This window comes from Heterodontus francisci, chromosome 36 (assembly GCF_036365525.1).
Source record: "Heterodontus francisci isolate sHetFra1 chromosome 36, sHetFra1.hap1, whole genome shotgun sequence".
Classification (NCBI taxonomy): Eukaryota; Metazoa; Chordata; class Chondrichthyes; order Heterodontiformes; family Heterodontidae; genus Heterodontus; species Heterodontus francisci.
Genome location: NC_090406.1, coordinates 6,366,528 through 6,391,659, shown reverse-complemented (window position 1 = coordinate 6,391,659; position 25,132 = coordinate 6,366,528). Strand labels below are relative to the sequence as shown.

Sequence of the window (25,132 nt, the reverse complement as noted above, 5' to 3'; positions counted from 1 at the left end):
CCCGACATACGTAGTCAGGTACGGTCGGTTTTGGGTCGGGTAGCCAGGCTTTAACAAACACCTCTCTCTGTCACTCCCTCAGAGGTGCACAAAAGAAACAGAGCATCAATCCTTTCGATTCTGACAACCAGGCAGAAAAGACTTCGGTCTCTGCCAGCAGTGTATGAGACTGGAATCTAAACAAATCCTAAAGCTAGAAGATTCTCTGGCTGAACTCGGACACGACATCGCAAACTGCAACATGAGATTGTACAGCAGGTGCTGCAGCAACGTCGTGCAACATTCCACAGTCAATACACTCAATACCAATTAACAGGTAAGCACACGATGATTGCAGATTGTTGAGAAGGATGATCTCGGCTGGGGCACATAACGTAGCCTAAGCTCCCCTGGGCTGGAGGGATAAAGAATATCAGCCAGGGTGTTGATGAGGGAGTCTCGTTGGTGGATGAATTCCAACAGATTCTTCCCTAGAATCATAGAATGTTTATGGCACAGAAAGAGGCCACTTGGCCCATCGTGTCTGTGCTGGCCGAAAAACGTTTCATCCATTCTAATCCCAGTTTCCAGCATTTGGTCTGTGGCTTTGCAGATTACGGCAGTTGAGGAGCATATCCAGACTCCTTTTAAATGAGTTGAGGGTTTCTGCCTCAACTACCCTTTCAGACAGCGAGTTCCACCATCCTCTGGGTGAAAAAGCTTTTCCTCATCTCCCCTATGCCCCCTAGTCACTGACCTCGCTGCTAAGGTAAATAGGCCCTTCACCTAGTGAGTCCAGGCAAGTGGGCATCAGGAAGACGAGATCTGTCTCAGTTGTGAAGCCATGCATGGGTGAACAGCTTCAGTTTACACATGAAGAATGGCCTCCTGGGCCTGGTATAGAAGAGTACCTGATGCTGTGGAACTTCACTCTAGTCAGGAGTGAATGCCATCAGGAGGTGGTGGGGGGATGGGGGGCAGGGGAGGGGAGGGGCATAAGAGGGAAACAACAAAAGATAAAAAATGAGTCTAGCTCCCCCATGCAGCCAAAGAAAGAGATAAATACACCACAAAATCTCATGACATCTGGCACAGTGAAGAATGTCACTTCTGTCTAATTTTATCACAATTGCTATACCCGCAGCAGCCAAGTTAAGCACAGAAGGAAGGACAAAGTACCAGGAAGAGAAAATTTGTAAGAATTCATCCACCAACTTGGACTCTGTGGTAACACATTTAGTCACCCCACCTGCTGACTGTATATCATATTCTACGAATATGGAATTTGGGAGAGGTGGTGACGTAGTGGTAATGTCACTGAACTAGTAATCCAGAGGCCCAATTTACTTGATTAATAAATTAAATTAATTAATAAAAATCTAGAATATTGAAAAGCTAGTCTCAGTAATGGTGCCATGAAACTTTCATTGATTGTTGTAAAAACCCATCTGGTTCACTAATGGCCTTTAGGGAAGGAAATCTGCCATCCTTAGCTGGTCTGGCCTACATGTAACTGCAGACCCACAGCAATGTGGTTGACTCATAACTGCCCTCTCAAATAGCTGAGCAAGCCACTCAGTAGTCAAGGACAATGAGGGACGGGCGACAAATGCTGGCTTTGCCAGTGACGCACAAATTCCATGAAAGAAAAAAAAAAGAAAAAATTCTGCCCTCCAACCACATGCCTCCTCTATCCAAGATACGACACCACCCATGAGCTGACTTCTTCCCCAACCTACCCCGTAGCAACGCTGAAGACCACAGCTGGACTGACATGTCTGGAATCTTGCTGGCCAGCTGCATGGCTGGTACCACCATGTTATTACTCTCCTGCAGAATGAAACACAAGAAAGAACCTTTGTAAAACTCAATACAAGTTTATCACAATGATTCCTTTTAACATTGTTAGTTTGTCAAATCTGTCACTGCTGTGGGCAGCGCAGTAGTTAGCACCGCAGCCTCACAGCTCCAGGGACCTGGGTTCGATTCTGGGTACTGCATGTGCGGAGTTTGCAAGTTCTCCCTGTGACCGCGTGGATTTTCGCCGGGTGCTCCGGTTTCCTCCCACAGCCAAAGACTTGCAGGTTGATAGGTAAATTGGCCATTGTAAATTGCCCCTAGTGTAGGTAGGTGGTGGGGAATATGGGATTACTGTAGGGTTAGTATAAATGGATGGTAGTTGGTCTGCACAGACTCAGTGGGCCGAAGGGCCTGTTTCAGTGCTGTATCTCTAAATAAATAAAATAAAATAAATTATGGGCATAATCAGGTGCGGAAGTCTCCCTGTCCCAGAAGAAGAGACATATACCACATATATTTTGAAGAAAAGAACAAACGTGCATTTCTATAGCACATTTCACAACTTCAGGGCATCCCAATTCCTTTACAGCCAATGAAGGTCTTTTGAAGTTTAGTAATCGTTTCAATGTGGAAGACACTTCAGCAATGTGCACACAGCAAGGTCCCACAAACAGCAATATGAATAAGACTGGATAATCTGTTTTTGTGATGCTGATTGAGGAATAAATATTGGTCAGGAGACCGGGGAAAATTCCCCTGCTCTTTGAAATAGTGCCATAGGATCTTTTACATTCACTTGAGGGGACAGCATTGGCCTCGATTTAATGGCTCATCTGAAAGCCATCACTTCCAACCGTGCAGTACTACACTGGGAGTGCTAGCCTGGAGTTTGTGCCTAAGTCTCTGAAGTGGGACTTGAATCCACAACCTTCTGATTCAGAGGCAAGAGACATCTTATTTTGGGGGGGGGGTGCGGCGAGGTGTGTGGGCGACAGTAGCGTGGTGAGAAGGGGAAAATGGACAGAGGTAGAACTTCTGTGTGAGGGATTCTGTACGAGAGGGGACTTGGACTCTGCAGCCCTGGGTCAACTTTGACAATAAACAGCATCCACCAAAACTGTAACTGCTTTGTAGATATGAAGCCAAAATTTATCAAGGCCCAGATGGCTCAGACAATAAATGTATGACCCGGCATGGAGCCATACATGGCAGGAAGAGCTCCTGCTTGGGCAGAGTATGTTGATCTAAGCTGATGTAACACAAGACTGAGGATACACTACGGCCGTCACTTCCTCAGCAGGTCCCCTCACCCACATCAGGATCAAAGCATACAAGTTTTGCAACTAAGCTCATCAACCCAATAAACACCCGACAGCACTTAATGATGTTTCTCGGTAGCAGGACTGAACTCACTCTGTGGTTTCCTAGAGCGTAGAATATGTGACCCAGTAACACCAAGGAACAGGCTGTTAATCGATTCAAATCCTCTGCGTTTGACATTTTCAGAGTCTCTCGTAGAAATCGCCTGGAAAGCAAAGAACACTTAGTCAGCCATCACTTAGAGAAGTGGTCCATTGTGGCAAAAACTGCAGGGAACAGATTCTTTTAAGCCAAGTCACTTTTCTGGCACTATTCTGTGTCTATAACCATCTCTCTGTCCCTCCTACTTTAAGCCAGCCTTAAGAACATAAGAAATAGGAGTAGGCTGTACGGCCCCACAAGCCTGCTCTGTCATTCAACAAGATTATGACTGATATAAAAGCAAAATACTGTGGATGCTGGAAATCTGAAATAAAAACAAGAAATGCTGGAACCACTCAGCAGGTCTGGTAGCATCTGTGGAAAGAGAAGCAGAGTTAACGTTTTGGGTCAGTGACCCTTCTTCGGAACAGTTGAGTGGTTCCAGCATTTCTTGTTTTTAGATCATGACTGATCTTTTGCCTCAACTCCACTTTCCTGCCCTAGCTCCATATCACTCAATTCCCCTCGTGTCCAAAAATCTACTGATCTCAGTCTTTAACATGCTCAACGACTGAGCATCCACAGCCCTCTGAGATAGAGAATTCCGAAGATTCACAACCCTCTAAGTTACGAAATATCTCCTCATCTCAGGCCTAAATGGTCGACCTCTTATCCTGAAACCACGACTCTGAATTTTATACCCTCCAGCCAGGAGAAACAGCTTGAGAAGTCCTCTTAGAATTTTATAAGCATTTCCCTCCTCTCTCCCCTGATTGTGCACTCACACTCCCCACCCCACCTATTGCTGGTCTGCACGAGACATGGACATCTGGGACTTTATAATGGAAAACCTGGGCAGCAAGCTGTGCTACAGGCAGTGACAGGAAATTTGAGATCTTTCTAGTTTTCATGCTGCAATGAACCACTTGCATTAATCACAATATCTCAGTTTGCGCGCTGACACACACACAAACACTTTCTATCAAATTGGATTGACAAGTTTAAACACTAATAAGCTGCCCATGGTGTTTCACAAGGTGGGCTGATGAACATAAGTTTTTTTTTTAAACAGTGATGCAATTGCAATAGCCAGACTCACTTCACAGAGCCAAATGGTGGCCAGAGCCTGTAAATGGAGCTGAGCTGCAGATCAGCCATGATCTAACTGAATGGCAGAGCAGGTTTGAAGGGCTGAACGGCCTCCTCCTGTTCCTACATAACATTATGACATGACAGAATTTAACAGGAAATGTTGACACAAAAGCATTATAATAGCAAATGCCTGCTCTATGCAAGATTTTTAATACTGTAAGATGCTCCATGGCAATAAATTAACATGCACATTAATGTACTGCTTTTAATCATACCATTAATATATTTTTCAGTTCACAGATTTGTAGCGTGTAAGCAAATACCCGAGGTGTCTGAACTTTGGTTGGCTTTCTTTCCCTAGTTTTAAATTTCCTTCCTGCTGTGCCAGCATGCTGCCACACCACAGACCAGATATGCCCCAGGTCTGATCAGGATTACTCAGGCAATCATGGGATACTGGCTTCAGTCAATGCTCCTGGGTTAGAGAGCAGGCTGATGCTGGGGAGGGATTGAGAGGTGAGGTCTTCACTCAGCTACTCCAGTTAAGACAGTGGACACATTTGTTGTCGATTTTAAAATTCTCATCCTTGTTTTCAAATTCCTCTACGGCCTCGGCCCTCTCTATCTCTGTAACCTTCTGCAGCCCCACAACCCGGCGTGATCTCTGCTCCTTTAATACTGGCCTGTTGTGCATCCCTGATTTTAATCACTCCAGCATTGGCGGCCAGGCCTTCAGCTGCTGAGGCCTTAAGCTCTGGAATTCCCTCCAAAATCCTCTCTATCTGTCTCCCCTCCTTTCAGGCGCTCCTTAAAACCTACCTCTTTGACCAAGCTTTTGGTCACCTGTCCTAGCATCTCCTTATGTGGCTCAGTGTCAAATTTTGTTTTACAATGCTCCTTGGGACATTTTACTACATTAAAAGCAAACTATCGTCAGTTTGTCAAGTGATTTTGACACCGAGCCACATAAGGAGATGCTAGGACAGGTGACCAAAAGCTTGGTCAAAGAGGTAGGTTTTAAGGAGCGCCTGAAAGGAGGGGAGACAGATAGAGAGGATTTTGGAGGGAATTCCAGAGCTTAAGGCCTCAGCAGCTGAAGGCCTGGCCGCCAATGCTGGAGTGATTAAAATCAGGGATGCACAACAGGCCAGTATTAAAGGAGCAGAGATCACGCCGGGTTGTGGGGCTGCAGAAGGTTACAGAGATAGAGAGGGCCGAGGCCGTAGAGGAATTTGAAAACAAGGATGAGAATTTTAAAATCGACAACAAATGTGTCCACTGTCTTAACTGGAGTAGCTGAGTGAAGACCTCACCTCCCAATCCCTCCCCAGCATCAGCCTGCTTTCTAACCCAGGAGCATTGACTGAAGCCAGTATCCCATGATTGCCTGAGTAAACCTGATCAGACCTGGGGCAGTTATGGGCGTGGGTAGCAGAGGACGGCGAGGGACTGTGGAACCAAACTCCAGCAAAAGGCAACATTTTGGGAACTAGAATAATTGGGCATTCACAAATCTTTAAAATATATTTTAAAAAGCAAGCATTAATGAGTACAAGACCTTGAAGTTTCATATTTACTGAGCTAATAGGTTTGTTTCCATAAGGGAGTAGGAGGATAGAAATCAGACTCTGCACTGCATCCAGGAATTGGAGTGAAAAGTATTTCTATGGAAAATAGAAGCAGCGTCTCGATTCATGGAGATATTCCCCCGACCAACCAAAGCAGTCAGGCTGCTGCTGCGGAAAGCCAAACAAACACTCACTTTGCTTCATTGTACCTTCCTTGAAAGAAGGACAGGAGGCCCCGGATGTAGAATGCAGCTGCTCGGAGACAGTGAGAACTGAAAGACAGAAGCAGGATACAGGTCGTTACTTCAGGCACTAACATAACGACAGTGTACAACGAATGGGAAAATAAAAACAGTCAAAAAATATTCTCTGCCCCCTTCCGGGAGAAACACACACACAAATGTGGAGCGTTTTAAACACGTCACAATTCAGGAAGGACATCTTCCAATTTCAAGCGCGCTCTTGAATTACTGAATTACATTCACAAAACAGAAACACACTACTTATTTGTCACTGATTGATGCCGCATCTCCATGGAGACGACAGCAGCTCCACTGCAGTGCCAGACCACAGGAAGTCACGTGCGCACGTCAGCAGGAGGTTGTGGGGTGAGATCTGGTACACATTCCAAGTACTGTCAACTGGCAGGTGCTTGCTGGCTGGCCGTCGGTTGCTCTGTGCGCACACACACCACACCAATATGAAAAGTGAGCACAATCAGCAAGGGGACACAAATCACTATACAGTAGCCTAAAGCTGGAAAGCATGTACATGCGTACGAACACTGGGTGAGGATCAGGTGCTGCTCTGAGGCCCTCCTACAGTCAAGAATTTGGCTGACACTCACTGCCTATTCTCTCCATATCCCTTGGGCGAGGTAGTGCAGGTTGTGTGGAACTGTACCCCAACAAGAGTCAACCCCTTCAACACAGGAGGGATAAAGAGAAAACAGCACAATGCAGACTGCATCGCAAGTGCAAGATGGCATGCCAGTCTGCAGGCACTGTGGGCAATCATTGCTGTGTTTTTCTAAAACCAAAGTGCATCACCTCATACATACCAACATGGAATTCAATGTCTACATTTTAGACCACATTCCCATGTTATCACAATTCCTCTGCAGCTTTCCTTGATTTTCTGAAGAATTAAATCATACTGCACCTCCTATTTTACCATCTGCAAAGTCTATTATTACTCCCTCTAGCCCTATATCCAAATCATAAATGAACAGTGAACAGGCAGGACCTCCGAACTCAACCCTGTGAAACACCACTACTCACTTCCAACCAGTCCAAAAAACTGCCTTTAACTCCTACTCTAACCAATATTTAATCCGGTTCCTATTGTCCCCCAATTCTCTCTTTTATTCTTTTATGGGATGCGGGCATCACTGGCAAGGTATGCATTTGTTGCCTATTCCTAACTGCCCTCAAGAAGGTTGTGGTGAGCCGCCTTCTTGAACTGCTGCAGTCCACCTGGTGTGGATACTCCCACAGTGCTGTTAGGAAGGGAGTTCCGGGATTTTGATGCAGCGACTGTGAAAGAACGACGATATAATTTTAAGCCAGGATGGTGTGTGGCTTGGAGGGGAACTTGCAGGTGGTGGTGTTCCCATGCGTCTGCTGGCCTTGTCCTTCAAGGTGGAAGAGGTCGCGGGTTTAGGAAGGTGCTGTCGATGGTACACACTGCTGCCACTGTATGCCGGTGGTGGAGGGAGTGAATGCTTAAGTTGGTGGATGGGGTGCCGATTAGGCGGGCTGCTTTGTCCTGGATGGAGTCGAACTTCTTGAGTGTTGTTGGAGCTGCATTCATCCAGGCAAGTGGAGAGTATTCCATCACACTCCTGACTTGTGCCTTGTCGATGGCGGACAGGCTTTGTGAGTCAGGAGATGAGATACTTGACTCTGAATTCCCAGTCTCTGACCTGCTGTTGTAGCCATAGTATTTACATAGCTGGTCCAGTTCAGTTTCTGGTCAATGGCAACCCCCAGGATGTTGATAGTGGGGGGATTCAGTGCTGGTCGTGCCATTGAATGTCAAGGGGAGATGGTTAGATTCTCTCGTATTGGAGATCATGATTGCCTGGAACTTTTGTGGCGTGAATGTTACTTGCCATTTATGAGTCCAAGCCTGAATGTTGTCTAGGTCTCGCTGCATATGGACAGTATCTGAGGAGTTGTGAATGGTACATTGTGCAATCATCAGCGAACATCCCCACTTCTGAAGTTATGTTGGAGGAAAGGTCACTCATGAAGCAGCTGAAGATAGTTGGGCCTAGGACACTGCCCTGAGGATGATTGGCCTCCAATAACTACAACCATCTTCCTTTATGCTACCTTTATGCTAGGTATTACTCCAAACAGTGTAGAGTTTTCCCCCAACTCTGACTTCAATTTTACCAGGGCTCCTTGATGCCATACTGAGTCAAATGCTGCCTTGATATTCAAGGACACTTACTCTCATCTCCCCTCTCAAGTTCAGCTCTCTTGTCCATATAATGATGTTAGGAGTGGCCCTGGCTGAACCCAAACTGAGCATCAGTGAGCAGGCTATTGCTGTGAAAGTGCTGCTTGATAGCACTGTCGACGACACCTTCCATCACTTTGCTGATGATCGAGAGGAGGCTGATGGGGCAGTAACTGGCTGGATTGGATTTGTCCTGCTTTTTGTGTATAGGGCATACTTGGGAAATTTTCCATATTGTCAGGTAGATGCCAGTGTTGCAGCTGTACCGGAACAAATTGGATAGGGGCACGACTAGCTCTGGAGCATGAGTCTTCACTACTACAGCTGCAATGTTATCAGGGCCCACAGCCTTTGCAATATCCAGTGCCATCAGTCGTTCATTGATATCATGTGGAGTGAATCGAATTGGCTGAAGATTGGTATCTGTGATGCTGGGGACCTCAGGAGGCGGCAGAGATGCATCATCCACTTGGCACTTCTGGCTGAAGATTGTTGCAAATGCTTCAGCCTTACCTTTTGCACTAATGTGCTGGGCTCCCCCATCATTGAGGTTGGGGATGTGTGTGGCGCCTCCTCCTCCTGCTGGTTGTTTAATTGTGCACCACCATTCACAACTGGATGTGGCAGGACTGCAGTGCTTTAATATGATCCATTGGTTGTGGGATTGCTTAGCTCTGTCTATTGCATGCCAAACAGCAGAAGCAGCAAGTAAGCAGTCCTGTGTTGTAGCTTCACCAGGCTGACACCTCATTTTTAGGTATGCCTGGCGCTGCTCCTGGCATTCCCTCCTGCAGTCTTCATTGAACCAGGGTTGATCTCTTGGCTTGATGGTAATGGTAGAGTGAGGGATATGACAGTCCATGAGGTTGCAGATTGTGGTTGAATACAATTCTAATACCTATGATGGCCATGGCGCCTCGTGGATGCCCAGTTTTGAGTTGCTAGATCTGTTCTGAATCTATCCCATTTAGCATGGTGGTAGTGCAACACAACACAATGGAGGATATCCTCAATGTGAAGACTGTCATGGACAGATGCATCTGCGACAGGTAGATTGGTGAGGACAAGGTCTAGTAGGTTATTCCCTCTTGTTGGTTCCCTCACCACCTGCTGCAGGCCCAGTCTGGCCGATGTCCTTCAAGACTCAGCCTGCTCGGTCAGTAGTGGTGCTACTGAGCCACTCTTGGTCATGGACATTGAAGTCCCTCACCCAGAGTACATTCTGTGCTCTTGCCACCCTCAGTGCTTCCTCCAAGCAGTATTCAACATGAAGGAGTACTGATTCTTCAGCTGAGGGAGGGTGGTAGGATGTAATCAGTAGGAGGTTTCCTTGCCCATGTCTGACCTAATGTCATGAGACTTCATGAGGTCCAGAGTCAATGTTGAGCTCTCGCAGCGGAACTTCCTCCCGACTGTATCCCACTGTGGCACTGCTGGGTCTGTCCTGCTGCTGGGACAGGGCATACCCAGGAATGGTGATGGTGGTGCCCAGGACATTGGCTGGAAGGTATGATTCTGTGAGTATGACTACGCCAGGCTGTTGCTTGACTAGTCTGTGGAATAGATCTCCCAATTTTGGTACAAGCCTCCAGATGTTAGTCAGGAAGACTTTGCAGGGTTGGGTATGCAGTGTCATTTCTGTTGCCTAAGTTGATGCCAAGTGGTCCGGTCAGTTTTATTCCTTTTTGCCTTTTCTGTGGCGGTTTGGTACAACTGAATGGTTTGCTAGGCCATTTCAGAGGGCAGTTAAGAGTCAACCACATTGCTGAGAGTCTGGAATCACACGTAGGCCAGTCCAGGTAAGGCCGGCAGATTTCCTAACCTAAAGGACATTAGTGAACCAGATAGGTTTTTATGACAATCGATGTTAGTTTCATGCTACCATTACAGAGACTAACTTTCAATTCCAGATTTTATTATTAATTAATTGAATTTAAATTCCACCAGCTGCCATGGTGGCATTTGAACCTATATCCCGAGGGCATTAGCCTGGTCCTCTGGATTACGAATCCAGTGACGTTAACACTATGCCACCATCTCCCCAGAACCAGAATAACAGGGTTTAAAAGGGATAAATTATAAGGATGGGTTGCATGAAATTGTATTATATTCCCTTGAGTAAAGACGACTGAGGGGTGATCTAATCAAGTTGATTATAATGACAAAGCAATGTGTTAGGGTAGATAAGAGAAACTATTTTCCCCAGTGGGAATCCAGAACAGGAGGAACAATCTTAAAATTAGAGGTAGGCCGTTCTGGAGTGCAATCAGGAAAGATTTTTCCCATACAAAGGCTAGTGGAAATCTGGAGTGCTTGCCCCCAAAAAGCTGTCGATGCTGGGGGGGGAGGGGGGGGTTAATTGAAACTTTGAAGAATGAGATCGATGAATTTTTCTTAGTTGAGGTTATCAAGGGATATAGCAAGGGCAGAAAAATGGATCTGAGATGCAGATCAACCATGATCTAAATGAATAGAAGAACAGGCTCGAGGGGTTGAATGGCTCCTGTTCCTCTACTCCATACCCCTTAATCTTCTCCAGTGATCCTTCATGTAGGCATTCACAACAAAGGTTGGATGCAAAGTAAAGTTCACTTGACACTGTCCCCCCATCAAGCACCCCCAGGTCAAATACAGCAGTTAAGTGCAGAGTAAAGCTCCCTCTTCAACTCCCACCTCAGAATAGCATCCTTGGCTACACCAAATATGCCTTCCCTCTTTTAATAGATTCACATATACTTGTATAACAGTACCAGGAGCAACTGATGTTTTTCTTACCTGACTGGGAAGTTATGATCTGGGTTTATTCTTTCCAGTAGATTGTATAACTATTACAAACAAGAAAACATGTGTGAGCAGAATAATTACCCTGAAGTAAAGCAACAGTACAATATTTCTCACCCAACCTTGCAAAGGGAAACGTTTTACCAGTTCTGATGAAAGGCCACCGACCTGAAATATTAACCCTGCTTCCCTCTCCACAGATCCTGCCAGACCTGTTGAACATTTCCAGCACTTTGATTTTATTTCTGATTTCCAGCACCCACAGTATTTTACTTTTTTGGTGTTGTAAGTTACTCTTTCAGTAGACTTGCGCTCTCCCGCAGTCCCCACGCCCAAATATCCCCAAAGCCCCATGCTACGACAAATATTAAGTCTCGCAACCAAGGCACGCAGCAAGGTATGTAACTCATTACTAGGATTGATCTGAAACTAGCTCTGCCTGCCTATGTCATCCTACGGTTCTACTGCAGGAGATACCAAATCAGGTTAGAAATCTTAAACATGGCTCATGAGCTTGAGTTAAAAGGATACACATTGACCCTCTTACCTCCTGATGTCTGTTGCCCTCCCTAATGTAGACGCTGGCCAGGTTTGTGACTATGAAAGCCCATAATTCCTGATGTGTAGTTAGCTGAAACAATGAGAGCAGGTTTAAAAGAAGTTGAATTTATATAGTGTGTTATCATACAGGTAGGGCATCTTAAACTGTTTTACATCCAATGAATTAATTTTTGATGTACAGTCACTGTTCTTTTGTAAATAAATGCAGCAGTCAATTTATGCACACAAAGCTCCAACCAACAGTATTCGGAATGGATACGGTCAATGGTTTCCCTCATTGTACTTATCTTTTGGCTGCTGCACCACTCCAATATATGAACTTCATGTGAGGCATGTTAGACATTGCTGGAGAAAAAGGGGTGACTATAACTGCAACCATTTAAGAGGTTTTCAGTCTGGCTGTCAAAGCCCCAAGCCTATCCTTAAACTAACTACACAAGCGGGGAATCTCAAATGTGGCGAGATCCATTAAGAGTGAATCCACCTGCAGAGTAAGTGGGAACTCCGTTATGTTGGTAAGTGGTTTTGTACTATAATTGGGGTACTGCTGCATTCTGAACACCTACCCATTGCCTACTCTTCGGGTCAAGGACAGATTGATTGATTTTAAGCAAGGGTTGGTCACTATGATTTGGCCCCTAAATGGAAATTCTTAAAGATCTGTAACTTCATAAAGGTGCTAAGAAAAAGACATTCAGCTCATTCAACCCGAACCCATGATTCCTCCATTTCCCATTGAATCAGCAATACAATTTACCAGCTATTTTTATCACGATTCCAGAGGTATCTCTCACACGCTTCACAATGTAAAATGTTTAACCTGTTTTTTAGCAAAAACAGGAAGATCTTTTTTAAAAAAACAAAATTGGTCTGGTGATCAGATGCTGGGACTCCCTCCTCATTCCACCCTCAGAGGATCTGTTACAGCCTTCACAATGTTATACAAAATGGAGAAATGACACACGAGCGTCACTTTGGCGTTGTAAACCGGTATTAAGTTGCTATAATGTAGCAGGTATGGTTTGGTTTCAAGGAGCTTCATTTCTCAGTCCAAGTATCTGAGAACTTCGGAACTGAAAATTAGACACTATGGTCGGAATCTCGTTCTGCCAACGCCTGGAACCCTTCCAGGATTTTTAAAGAAATCACGAAACATTTTTATAAACAATTAAAACCATTATTTTTGGACTTATCCCACCCCCACCCTCCCACCCACTAAACCCACAATATTACTTTCCCTCTCCACCCCAAAAAACACTTAGGTTTTCCAACTGACCTTTCCCCCCTCAAAATGCAAAGACTATCAAATTTACCCCTTCCCACAATCCCCTCCACCAATGAGGGACCTTTACTGCTGCTCCCACCCATCCCACATAGGAAAAATGACCTGCTCCCCCCTTCCAACCAGTGTGGTGCCTCAATTCCCTGGACAGGGATTGGAGGACAGGCCAGTGGCATGTAGATTGCACCGGAACCGGAGGCGGTGGCGGGCTTGCAATTATGCCAGGTATTTAAATTTATTTAAATATGTAAATGCCGGGCTCGTCGCCAAACAGCAGGGGAGCTGCCACGAGGCCTCTCTGCCTCCATGAAGATCGGGCTGGGCCCTCACAGCATCGGGGTCAGGCCTCCTCCGGAGCGATTTTCAGAACCCCCCCCAACACAGACCCCAAGGTCTGTGGGGGAACTAAATTCAGCCGTATGTGTGCTTTTAAAAAAAGTTCAAATTAGTCAACTGAGTGTTATGCTGATTAAGGCTGAAGTTACAATTAAAATTTAATCAGGAGTGGCAAATTTGTTGAACCTTGTTGCAAATGTAAACCTTGCTAGCAAGAGGCATAGAGCAATGGGTCAGTGAAAGGCTACAACATTATAGCGGCAGATTCATGAGCTTGTGCTCGGTGCTAGTGCAACCCATGAATATCTCCCCATACAGTGCCTTTCACGGCCTCAGGACATCCCAACTGCTTTGGCAATGGAGTACTTTTTGATGTGTAATCACTGTTGTAATGTAGGAAAAGTGGTAGCTAATTCATGCACAGCAAGCTACCTCATACAGCAATGTGAATATCTGACCAGATCATCTGCTTTTATTGATGCTGGTAGAGGGATAAATTATTGGCCGAGACACCGGTGAGAATTCCCTGCATCTTCTTCGAATAGTGTCATGGGATCTTTTATGTCCAACAGAGAGGGAAGTTGGGTCCGTGGTTTAACGTCTCATCCAAACAACAGTATTTCTAGCAGTACAGCACTCCCTCAGTACTGCACTGGGAGTCAGCCTGGACCTCAAATCTCTGGAGATGGTACTTGAACCCACAACCTCCTGACACAGAGGCGAGAGTGCTACCTGCTGAGCCAAGGCTGATATCAGAGTTAGGAGCTTCAGCCAAGGTCCTACTTCCTGACCCGCCACAAGATGACAACCATTATAGCTTGTTAAGAAAATATGTAGAAACTCCTACCCGAAGTGCTGTTGTGAACTGTGCCTCTGCATTGTCCATGCAGTTTACAGAGATGCAATACAGACCCTGCGAGAGAAGAATGAAGTTAACACAGGGAGTCACAGGAGAAATTGTTTGCTAGAAAACATGTTTAACCTACATAAATGCCTGCTTGAGTCAGGTCTTTCGGGCAAAGGGAGGGGAGAGAGAGAGACAATTCAGCAAAAACATTGCGTAGTAACGTCCCAGGTGTAATAATATTAGGAAACAGAGACACATAATTCTAATGCTCCTGAATGCATCTTCATTAAAACAGGAATATTTACAGAAGCGCTGCTAGTTAATCGATAAAAATGTAAACTGTGTCAGACAGGGAAGCATCTGGTGATGACACTGTCCTGAAGAATGTTGCAAAGGCAAGTCAACGTTCAACACCATCAACTGTGCAATCATCTTAGATATTTCCTTTTTCCTATGACAAATTCCCTGATACCAGACGGACCGGACTGTGCAGAAGGCTCCGGCCGATAGTGATCCAAACTCACCAACTGACAGAAATTGGGCATTAAACGAAGAATGGGATTGAAATTCCTACCCCCTAAAAAGCAGAACAGCATTCCATTAGCCAGAGCACTGGCCTGCTCACCGAGCCAGTAGTGTCATTCCAGACAGTTTGCTGAGCAAGCCAACATATAACAGAGACACACAAACTAAAAGATCCCAGGTTTCAGATGATGCTACCTTCCATGACGGTACTTCTGATAAGACCTCCTTTTTCCTCAACCGAGGATTTCCCCCCACTGTGGTTGACAGAACCCTCAACAGCGTCCGGCCCATTCCCCGCACCTCTACCCTCACCCCTTCCCCTCCCTCCCAGAACCGTGACAGGGTTCCCCTTGTCCTCACTTTTCACCCCATCAGCCTCCATATCCAAAGGATCATCCTCCGCCATTTCCGCCACCTCCAGCGTGATGCCACTACCAGTCGCATCTTCCCCTCCCTTCCCCTGTCAGCATTCCGAAGGGATCATTCCCTCCGCGACACCCTGGTCCACTCCTCCATTACCCCCACCACCTCGTCCCCGCCCCATGGCACCTTCCCCTGCAATCGCAGGAGGTGTAATACCTACCCATTTACCTCCTCTCTCCTCACTATCCCAGGCCCCAAACACTCCTTTCAGGTGAAGCAGCAATTTACTTGTACTTCTTTCAATGTAGTATACTGTATTCGCTGCTCACAGTGTGGTCTCCTCCACATTGGGGAGACCAAGCGCAGACTGGGTGACCGCTTTGCGGAACATCTCCGCTCAGTCCGCAAGCAGGACCCTGAGCTTCCGGTTGCTTGCAACTCCCCCCTGCTCTCATCTCTGTCCTGGGATTGCTGCAGTGTTCCAGTGAACATCAACGCAAGCTCGAGGAACAGCATCTCATCTACCGATTAGGCACACTACAGCCTGCCGGACTGAACATTGAGTTCAATAATTTCAGAGCATGACAGCCCCCCATTTTACTTTCATTTTTAGTTATTTTTTTCTTCCTTTTTTTTTTACATTTTTTACAATTTTTTTTTTTTGCATTTATTTCATTTCATCTTAGTTTGTTCAGTTTGCTTAGCCACTGTTCTTTTTCAGGTTTGCACTTGCTGCTGTTCAATATTCAGTGTATTAACACCTAATCTGTACTAATGCTTTGTCTTTCAACACACCATTAACATATTGTTTGCCTTTGCTCCGTGACCTTTTGGTCAGCTATGTGGCCTTGTCCAATCTAGACCTCCTTTGTTATCTCTTGCCCCACCCCCACCTCACTTGCTTATAACCTGTGACTTTTCTAATATTTGTCAGTTCTGAAGAAGGGTCACTGACCTGAAACGTTAACTCTGCTTCTCTTTTCACAGATGCTGCCAGACCTGCTGAGTGGTTCCAGCATTTCTTGTTTTTATCCCAGGTTTCACTCTGGGTTGATACTGAATTGGCCAATTTCAAGTGGGACGTAACAATTAGTCCATGGGTTAGAGAGAGAAAGGAAAGTCAACCGGGCTATGTGCTGCTCCTGATCGCAAACTGATGATTCCGACCTGGAAAGTGGGTATATGTGGCAAGGGACGGGGGGCATTGGGGTACAGGATCAGCTGTGATGCCAGATATGGTTGAGAAGCCTGCCAGCACTCAATACCTACCTGTGGACTGTTCTGCCCAGCACAAGCAGTGCCAGGGAAGGGGGAGCAGAACTGTTATATAAAAGAACCATATCAAGTAGACGATTGTTTTGTTTCATTACTCACCAGTAACGTGTGAAGCTGGGCAGCGTGGTTAGAAAATAACCTGGGAGACTGCTGACACAGCTGACAGACCTGAGAAATCTAAAAATATAAAGAACATAAGTGAAATAAAACACTGGGCAAAATCTACATTCTGTTATACCATTAAAATGGGCTGAATGCCAGCTGCTTGGGGCATTACAGGGAATCTATAGCACAGTAACAGTCTATCCAGCCCCACTGGTCTATGCTCTGCATGCACCTACTCCCACTCTAATTCATCTCACCCTATCGGCATATCCTTCCGTTTCTTTCTCCCTCATATGTTTAACAAGCCTCCCCTTATATGCGTCAATGCTACTTGACTCAACCACTCCATGTGCAGCAAGTCCAAATTCTAACCACTCTATGAGTAAAGCAGATTATCCTGAATTTCCTATTGGATTTATTAGTGACTACCTTATATTTATGAACTTTAGTTTTGGACTCACTCACAAGTCGAAACATCGTCAGTGCTTCTACATTTCGTAATCTTAAAGACCTCTTTCAGGTCACCCCTCAATTTTCTCTTTTTTAGAGAAAAGAGCCTCAGCCTGCTCAGTCTCTCTGTTCAGACTGGTTGCTGCAGTAAAGCCAAGAAGTACTCTGAAGCGTTCTTCTGGAGAAGATTTTCCTCCCTCCATCAAATGTTAAAATCAATGAGGAGGCTGAATCAAACCAGAAACCTACTGGCCAAATCAGGGCAAGATTGAAAATGTTAAGAGCAGCTTGTGAGGCAAGGCAAGCGAGACACTGCATCACCTTGACTTGTCACAGACTCCTGTTCGCTTTAGGATGCCAAGAAACCGCCCATTTCTCTGTATATCTCACCAAGGGGCTCCCCAAAGCCCTCCAGTGTTAGTTTAGTTTAGAGATACAGCACTGAAACAGGCCTTTCGGCCCACCGAGTCTGTGCCGACCATCAACCATCCATTTATACTAATCCTACACTAATTCCATATTCCTACCACATCCCCACCTGTCCCTATATTTCCCTACCACCTACCTATACTAGTGACAATTTATGATGGCCAATTTACCCATCAACCTGCAAGTCTTTGGCATGTGGGAGGAAACCGGAGCACCCAGAGGAAACCCACGCAGACACAGGGAGAACTTGCAAACTCCACACAGGCAGTACCCAGAATTGAACCCGGGTCGCTGGAGCTGTGAGGCTGCGGTGCTAACCACTACGCCACTGTGCCGCCATCGGCTTGTTCACACAGTTTGAATGGGACTCTTGTTTTTACACAGGTTGTTTGACAAGAGCTCATGATTGTTAGCCTCAGCATAGCGCAGGTTGAAGTGAAAAAATCTTTTATTGCTTGTGTACCGTTTCATAATTGCAACATGTGGATAATTAAAATTCAGGTCTTTTTGGTTTTGTTCACACTAGGGCAGTGCATACTCAAAATTCAAGTATTCATTATCAGTAAAAATATGCCATACAAGTCAAAATACAAATTATAATTTTTTTTTTTGATTGCAACCCAACATGTTTCCAGCCTTGTTATTAAATCAAATTAATAAGCCATTTCCTTCCTAAAGCAGAAACATATGCTCCAAATGTTAACATTAAAATACATTATTCTTACAAACTAAACTTTCAACAATGGGCCAAATGGCCTCCTTCTGTTCCATTAAGACTGTATGACAACTTACGGACTGGAGATCCAATTTTAGGAACATAGGAACAGGATGAGGTCATTCAGCCCTTTCAGCCTGTTCTGCCATTCAGTAAGATCGCAGCTGATCTGTATCTTAACTCCAGCTTCCCGTCTTGGTTGCATTATACCCTCAGGAATAAAAATGCTTTTTGAGGGAGTGTGTTCAAGATTTCCATTACTCTTTGTGCGAAGAAGTGCTTCCTGGCATCTCCTAAGATTATATCCCCTTATCCTGGACTCCCCTCACTCTCTATCTACCTTATCAACTCCTTGATCAATTAGATCATTCCTTATTCTTCTATACTCAAGGGAATAACCAGCCTCGCCTATTCAACCTGTCCTCCCAAGTTAACCGTCTTAAGCCCTGGTATCATTCTGGTGAATTTTGTCATTCTAATTTACGTGACCTTATATAGGATGTGCCTCACCTGTCAAAAAAGGTCATCAGCTGCCATTGGAAACTGACAAAACCGTCCAGCTGTGTGGTGATGTGCTGCTACAGTGAGCAAGAGGACACAGTTCCCTGCCTCTAATTCCCGCATGACAAGTTACAAAGCTCAACTGTGCAGAAGTGTTAAATGCAGGTCGGGCACTGCTCCACAAAAAGGAGTTGTAGGGGGGATTTCAAATGTTGACCTTAGCTCCCAGGCTAACACTCGCTCACTGGTAGCTACTCAGGGAGTAACACTCACAGCAGCTGGCACTCTCAGCCAACTGACGTCACGTGGCGCAGGAAGATTCCAAAGTTGGCAGGCAGGGAGAAAGGGTAGATTTTTAAAATGTGATCGAGGAAAAAGAGATTAGGTGAACAAAAATAAAGCGAGGAAGAGAGAACGGTATAATCTACATACATCCAAACTAAGGTGTGCCTGTAAAATAGTCCATGGAGTTGCCAAGCAGACTGAATTCATTCATTTAAGATCACTACATGGCCTCTTGTGCATCCCCGATTTTAATCTCTCAAACATTAGCGACTGTGCTGTCGGCTGCTTCGGCTCTAAGCTCTGGAATTCCCTCCCTAAATCTCTCTGCCTCTCTACCTCTCACTCCTTAAAACCTACCTCTCTGACCAAGCTTTTGGTCATCTCTCCTAATATCTCCTTATGTGGCTCAGTGAAACACCTTGGAATGCCTTATTACATTAAAGGCACTATACAAAAACAAACTGTTGTTCTTGTAACAGGCAGCAGATAAGAGACCTATGTCCAATCACACTGGGTAGGATGTGAACTCAGGTCCCAGAGGTTAAAGTCCAGACTGTGCCTATCGCAGCACCTTTTCTTGAGGTTTAATCTGACACAGCCCAGGCTACTAACTAGTATACAAACCTCTTGGAGAGCTGTGGCTTTGTGGCCCGTTACAAGTCGACACATGATGATATGCTCCAGTAACATGACTTGAAATGAGGAGAGGATTGGGCTGCAGTCCAGCACTGTACAGATGACAGAAAATTATATTTATATTATTATGCATCAAACCCAACTTGTAATGTAAAGCCTTTAAACCGAATCATAGATATCAAGGGTTTCAAGAAACCTTTCGAGAATTTACAATTAAACAGCAATCATGAGCTGATCAATTGGACACTTCATTTTTAAATAATGATTCAGTGGCTAAAGGTAGCATAACCAAGCCACACAGGCTAGAAGGTGTTATACAGGGTCAGACCTGTATCCACTAATATTGTACCCCAGTGTTACACACTGACAGGCAAAGGCACAAATACAGGTAAATGGGTATGATCTAATTGCCATTACAGAAACGTGGCTACGGGGTAACCAAGACTGGGAACTAAATATTCAATAATATTTGACATTCAGAAAGGACAGGAGAAAAGGAAAAGGAGGTGGCATTGCACTGATAAGAAGGGATGGGATCAGTACATTAAAAAGGGAGGATCTCAGATCGGAAGAACAAAATGTGGAATCTGTTTGGGTGGAGCTACGAAACAGCAAGGGGCAGCAAACATTGGTAGGAGTTGTTTATAGGCCACCATGCAGGAGTGGTAGTGTGGGGCATGGTATTAATCAGGAGATTAGAGAAGCATATAGCATGGGTAATACAGTAATCATGGATGACTTCAATCTGCATATAGACTGGGTCAACATAATGAGCACTAATGCTGTGGAGGACGAGTTTCTGAAGTGTGTTAGGGATGGTTTTCTAGAGCAATATGTTGAGGAACCGACTAGAGAACAGGCTATTTTAGATCTAGTATTACATAATGAGAAAGGGCTATTAATAATCTTGTTGTATGATTGTTAATAACTGTTATACCCCTTTAGGGATGAGTGACCATAATATGATAGAATTTTACAGCATGTTCGAAAGTGAGGTAGTTCAATCTGACGCCAGGAAGTTAAATTTGAACAAAGGAAATTATGAAGGTATGAGGGGCAAATTGGCTGAGGTAGATGGGGAAAATACATTAAAAGGTATGACAGTACATAGGCAATGGATAGTCTTAAGAATTATTATAGTGTACAGCAACTATACATTCTTTCAAGGCACAAAAACCCAAAAAGAAAAGTCCGTCAACTGTGGCTAACAAAGAAAGTTAAGGATTGTATAAATTAAAAGAAAAGCCCTATAAAATTGCCAGAAATAACAGTAAACCTAAGAACTGGGAGGATTTTAGAATATAGCAAAGGAGGACGAGGAAACTGATAAAGAAAGGGAGAATAGAATATGAATGTAAAAACGGACTGTAAAAGCTTCTATAAGGTACGTAAAAAGGAAACGTTTGGCTAAGACATTACAGGCTGAGTCAGGAGAATATTTAATGGAGAATAGAGAAATGGCAGAGAAGCTAAATTATTACTCTGTGTCTGTCTTCACTGAGGAAGATACAAGAAATCTCCCTGAATGAGAGATCCAAGGGACTCGGGAGAATGCAGAATTGAAGGAAATTAGCATTAGTAAGAAGGTTGTATTGGAGAAATTAATGGGGCTGAAGGTGGATAAGTCCCCAGGACCTGATATTCTGCAACCCAGAATGTTGAAAAAGGTAGCTATGGAGACAGTGAATGCATTGGTGATGATCACCCAAAATTCTATAGATTCTGGAACGGCTCCTGCAGATTGGAAAGTAGCAAATGTCACCCCACTATTTAAGAAGGGAGGGAGAGAGAAAACAGGGAACTACAGACCTGTTAGCCTTACATCAGTCATTGGGAAAATGCTAGAATCTATTCTAAAGGATGTGATAGATGGACACTTGGATAATAATGATCTGATTGGGAATAGTCAACATGGATTTATGAATGGGAAATCAGGTTTGACAAACCTGTTGGAGTTTTTGGAGGATGTTAACAGAATTGATACTGGACGTAGTATACTTGGATTTTCAGAAGGCTTTTGATAAAGTCCCCCACAGGAGGTTGGTTAGCAAAAGTAAAGCACATGGGATAGGAGTTAATATACTGGCATGGATTAAGGATTGGTTAATCGGCAAAAAAGAGTAGGAATAAACAGGTCATTCTCGCGTTGGCAGGCTGTGACTAGTAGGGTTCCACAAAGATCAGTACTTGGACCCCAGCTGTTTATAGTACATATATAAATGATTTGGATGTGGGGACCAAATGTAACATTTCCAAATTCGCGGATGACACAAAACTAGGTGGGAATGTGTGTTATGAGGAAGATGCAAAGTGGCTTCAAGGGGATTTGGACAGACTTAGTGAGTGGGCAAGAACCTGGCAGATGGAATATGATATGGAAAAATGTGAGGTTATCCACTTTGGTAAGAGGAACAGATGTGCGGAGTATTTCTTAAATGGTAAGACATTAGAAAGTGTAGATGTACAAAGGGACCTGGGTGCCCTCGTCAATAAGTCACTGAAAGCTAACATGCAGGTGCAGCAAGCAATTAAGAAGCTAATGGTATGTTAGCCTTTATCACAAGAGGATTTGAGTACAGGAGTAATGAAGTCTTGCTTCAATTGTACAGAACCTTGGTTAGACCGCACCTGGAGTACTATGTGCAGTTTTGGTCCCCTGACCTTGGGAAGGATATTACTGCCTTAGAGGGATTGCAAAGGTTCACCAGACTTGTTCCCAGGATGGTGGAACTGTCCTATGAAGAGAGAGATTGGGGAAACTGGGCCTGTATTCTCTAGTTTCGAAGAATGAGAGGTGATCTCATTGAAACCTACAAAATACTTAAAAAGGGAGAAACAGGGTAGATGAAAGCAAGATGCTCCCCCTGGTTGGGGAGTCTAGAACCAGGGGTACAATTTCAAAATAAGGGATAAGTCGCTTAGGACCAAGATGATGAGAAATTTCTTTACTCAAAGGATTGTCAATCTTTGGAATTCTCACCCCAGAGGGCTCTGGAAGTTCTGTCATTGAGTACATTTAAAGCAGAGATTGCCAGATTTCTAAATACCAATGACAAAGGGATATGGGGATAGTGTGGGAAAAAGGCATTGAAGTAGACAATCAGCCATGATCGTATTGAATGGTGGAGCAGGCTCAATGGCCTACTCCTGCTCCTAGACCTCTATCCACCAGTACTGCACCCTACTTTTGTGCAGCCCAAATAGCTCAATCCAAGTTTGGAAGAACAGAATCTACAGTTCAACTGGAGAGTGTAAAAGATCCATAAATCCAACCTTCATCAAAATCTAACTGAGAACATGTAACTTTTTTTTTATTCTTTCATGGGATGTGGGCACACTATCTAGGCCAGCATTTATTGCCCATCCCTAATTGTCCTTGAGAAGGTGGTGGTGAGCTGCTGCCTTCAACCGCTGCAGTCTATCTGGTGCAGGTACACCCACAGTGCTGTTAGTGAGTGAGTTCCAGGATTTTGATCCAAACGCAGTGAAGGAACGGTGACATATTTCCAGGTCAGGATGGTGTGTGACTTGGAGGGGAACTTGCAGGTGATGGTGTTCCCATGTATCTGCTGTCCTTGTCCTTGGAAGAGGTTGCGGGTTTGGAAGGTGCTGTCTAAGGAGGCGTGGCGAGTTACTGCAGTGCATCTTGGAAATGGTACACACTGCTGCCACTGTACATTGGTGGTGGAGGGTGTGAATGCTTAAGGTAGTGGATGGGATGCCGATCAAGCTTTGTCCTGGATGGTGTCAAGCGTCCCGAGTGTTGTTGAAGCTGCACTCATCCAGGCAAGTGGACTCTATTCCATCACACTCCTGATTTGTGCCTTGTAGATGGTGCACAGGCTTTGGGGAGTTAGGAGGTGGGTTACTCATAGAGTTTGTTACTCATGGGGTTACTCATAGAGTCATAGAGAGATACAGCAGAATTTCCAGCTTCTGATCTGCTCTTGTAGCCACAGTATCTATATGGCTGCTCCAGTTTGGTTTCTGGTCAATGGTACCCCCAGGATGTTGATAGTGGGGGATTCAGCAATGGTAATGCCGTTGAAGGTCAAGGGGAGATGGTTAGATTCTCTCTTATTGGAGATCATCATTGCCTGGCACTTGTGTGGCTCAAATGTTACTTGCCACTTATCAGTCCAAGCCTGACTGCTGTCCAGGTCTTGCTGCATATGGACATGGACTGCTTCAATATCTGAAGAGTTGCGAATAGTACTGAACATCGTACAATCATCAGCGAACATCCCCATTTCTGACCTTATGATGAAGCAGCTGAAGATATTTCGGCCTAGGACAATACCCTGAGGAACTCCTACAGCAATGTCCTGGGGCTGAGATGATTGGCCTCCAACAACCACAACCATCTTCCTTTGTGCTAGGTATGACTCCAACCAGCGGAAGAGTTAACTAAAGATATCAGTTCCACATGACTTACTTTTTAATTTTTCTAACTGCATGAGTGCTTTATCTGTGTATTTCTGGGCTTTCTCTAGGTATCCAGCTTGCATGGAGTGCATTACCGTCACCTGCAACACAAGAATCTCGGCATCATTGAGATGTACTTTACCCCGATATTCAGCAGCTGAACCTCTGAAGATGACACTATGCAACATCACTGCAGAATAGAAGCATGGATACTGAGCACACAGTACTGCAAGCTATTTGGAGACATGCCAAGAAAAATGTAATTCGTTAGCACCCTGGTTGGGGGGAGGGCATTGGGGAGGAGTCCCAGTTGTCACCAATTTTCTCAGTACCTCACTCACCAAAAAATTACGAATCTAAACCAAAAATTAACAAGGGACAGTTGGGAGATGGTTAAAATTAACAAGGATACCTTTTGGAATACGGGCCAGAAACAATACTGGAAGCAGAATCTGTAACACCTTTTAAAATGGACAGGTAAATATTTGAAAAAGACTTACTTAAAAGGGTATGGAAAAAGAGCTGGGGTCGGGGGGGGGGGTGGTGGTGGGCAGGTGGATTGGCCATTCAGAAAGCTGGCAGCAGTGCAGTGGGCCAAGTGGCCTCCTTCGGTGACAACAAATTTTATGAATCTAAGAATGATATGGCAACTTGGAAAAAGTATACTTTCCCTTTCCCCACTTGGAAATAACCTTCCCAATTCCAATGCAAAAATGCAGTGTGCTGCTGTGCATTACAGCCCAGGTACATTCCTGGTTTGATCTTGGCTTTGAACTGAGTTAGCTGATTGCAGCCGGAGATTAGTCAAGGCGCCATGATGGGACTCAGTTACTGAAGGCCAAGATAAAATCAGCCAGTGTTCTGGCTCCCGATCTTCAATTCAGCCATTTCCTGCTGGAAAGCGCACACAAGAAGGTTGGGGGAGAAAAGGATTAAGCTTGGTTGTGATGCCACCCTGTTGAGCTGCTTGCCCGCACTCGCTGTCTGGTCTCACAGAAGAATGGGTATTTGGCCAAAGTTACGGAAAGCAACTGGCACATGCGAAGACCAACACCCATCGAGCACATTCAAGAGAAAAGGAGATCAAGGTAAATTCTTTCCATCCCCTCAATTCCACAGCTTTAAGTACAGACAGAACCCTGCTCCCAGTTCACACATGAACTGGTTCAAGAAAAAGCCTCTCCCAGGAAACATGGTCAAGCTAGGAATATACCAGCACCAACCCATAACCTGCTCTGTGAAAACATGTC

General features: G+C 44.8%; 1 protein-coding gene across 1 annotated transcript in view; it reads right to left on the bottom strand.

Annotated features, from left to right (window-relative positions):
• The window catches only part of mau2 (MAU2 sister chromatid cohesion factor), a 63,216-nt gene that overhangs the window by 12,764 nt on the left and 25,320 nt on the right, over window positions 1-25,132 (bottom strand). Inside the window, exons 9-17 of the mRNA XM_068016039.1 lie at window positions 23,893-23,983; window positions 19,446-19,549; window positions 16,436-16,513; window positions 14,174-14,239; window positions 11,695-11,778; window positions 11,142-11,191; window positions 6,095-6,172; window positions 3,193-3,304; window positions 1,719-1,809 (exon numbers count right to left, since the gene is read on the bottom strand). Coding sequence (XP_067872140.1) covers window positions 1,719-1,809; window positions 3,193-3,304; window positions 6,095-6,172; window positions 11,142-11,191; window positions 11,695-11,778; window positions 14,174-14,239; window positions 16,436-16,513; window positions 19,446-19,549; window positions 23,893-23,983 — 754 coding nt within the window. The remainder of the gene's footprint in view (window positions 1-1,718; window positions 1,810-3,192; window positions 3,305-6,094; window positions 6,173-11,141; window positions 11,192-11,694; window positions 11,779-14,173; window positions 14,240-16,435; window positions 16,514-19,445; window positions 19,550-23,892; window positions 23,984-25,132) is intronic.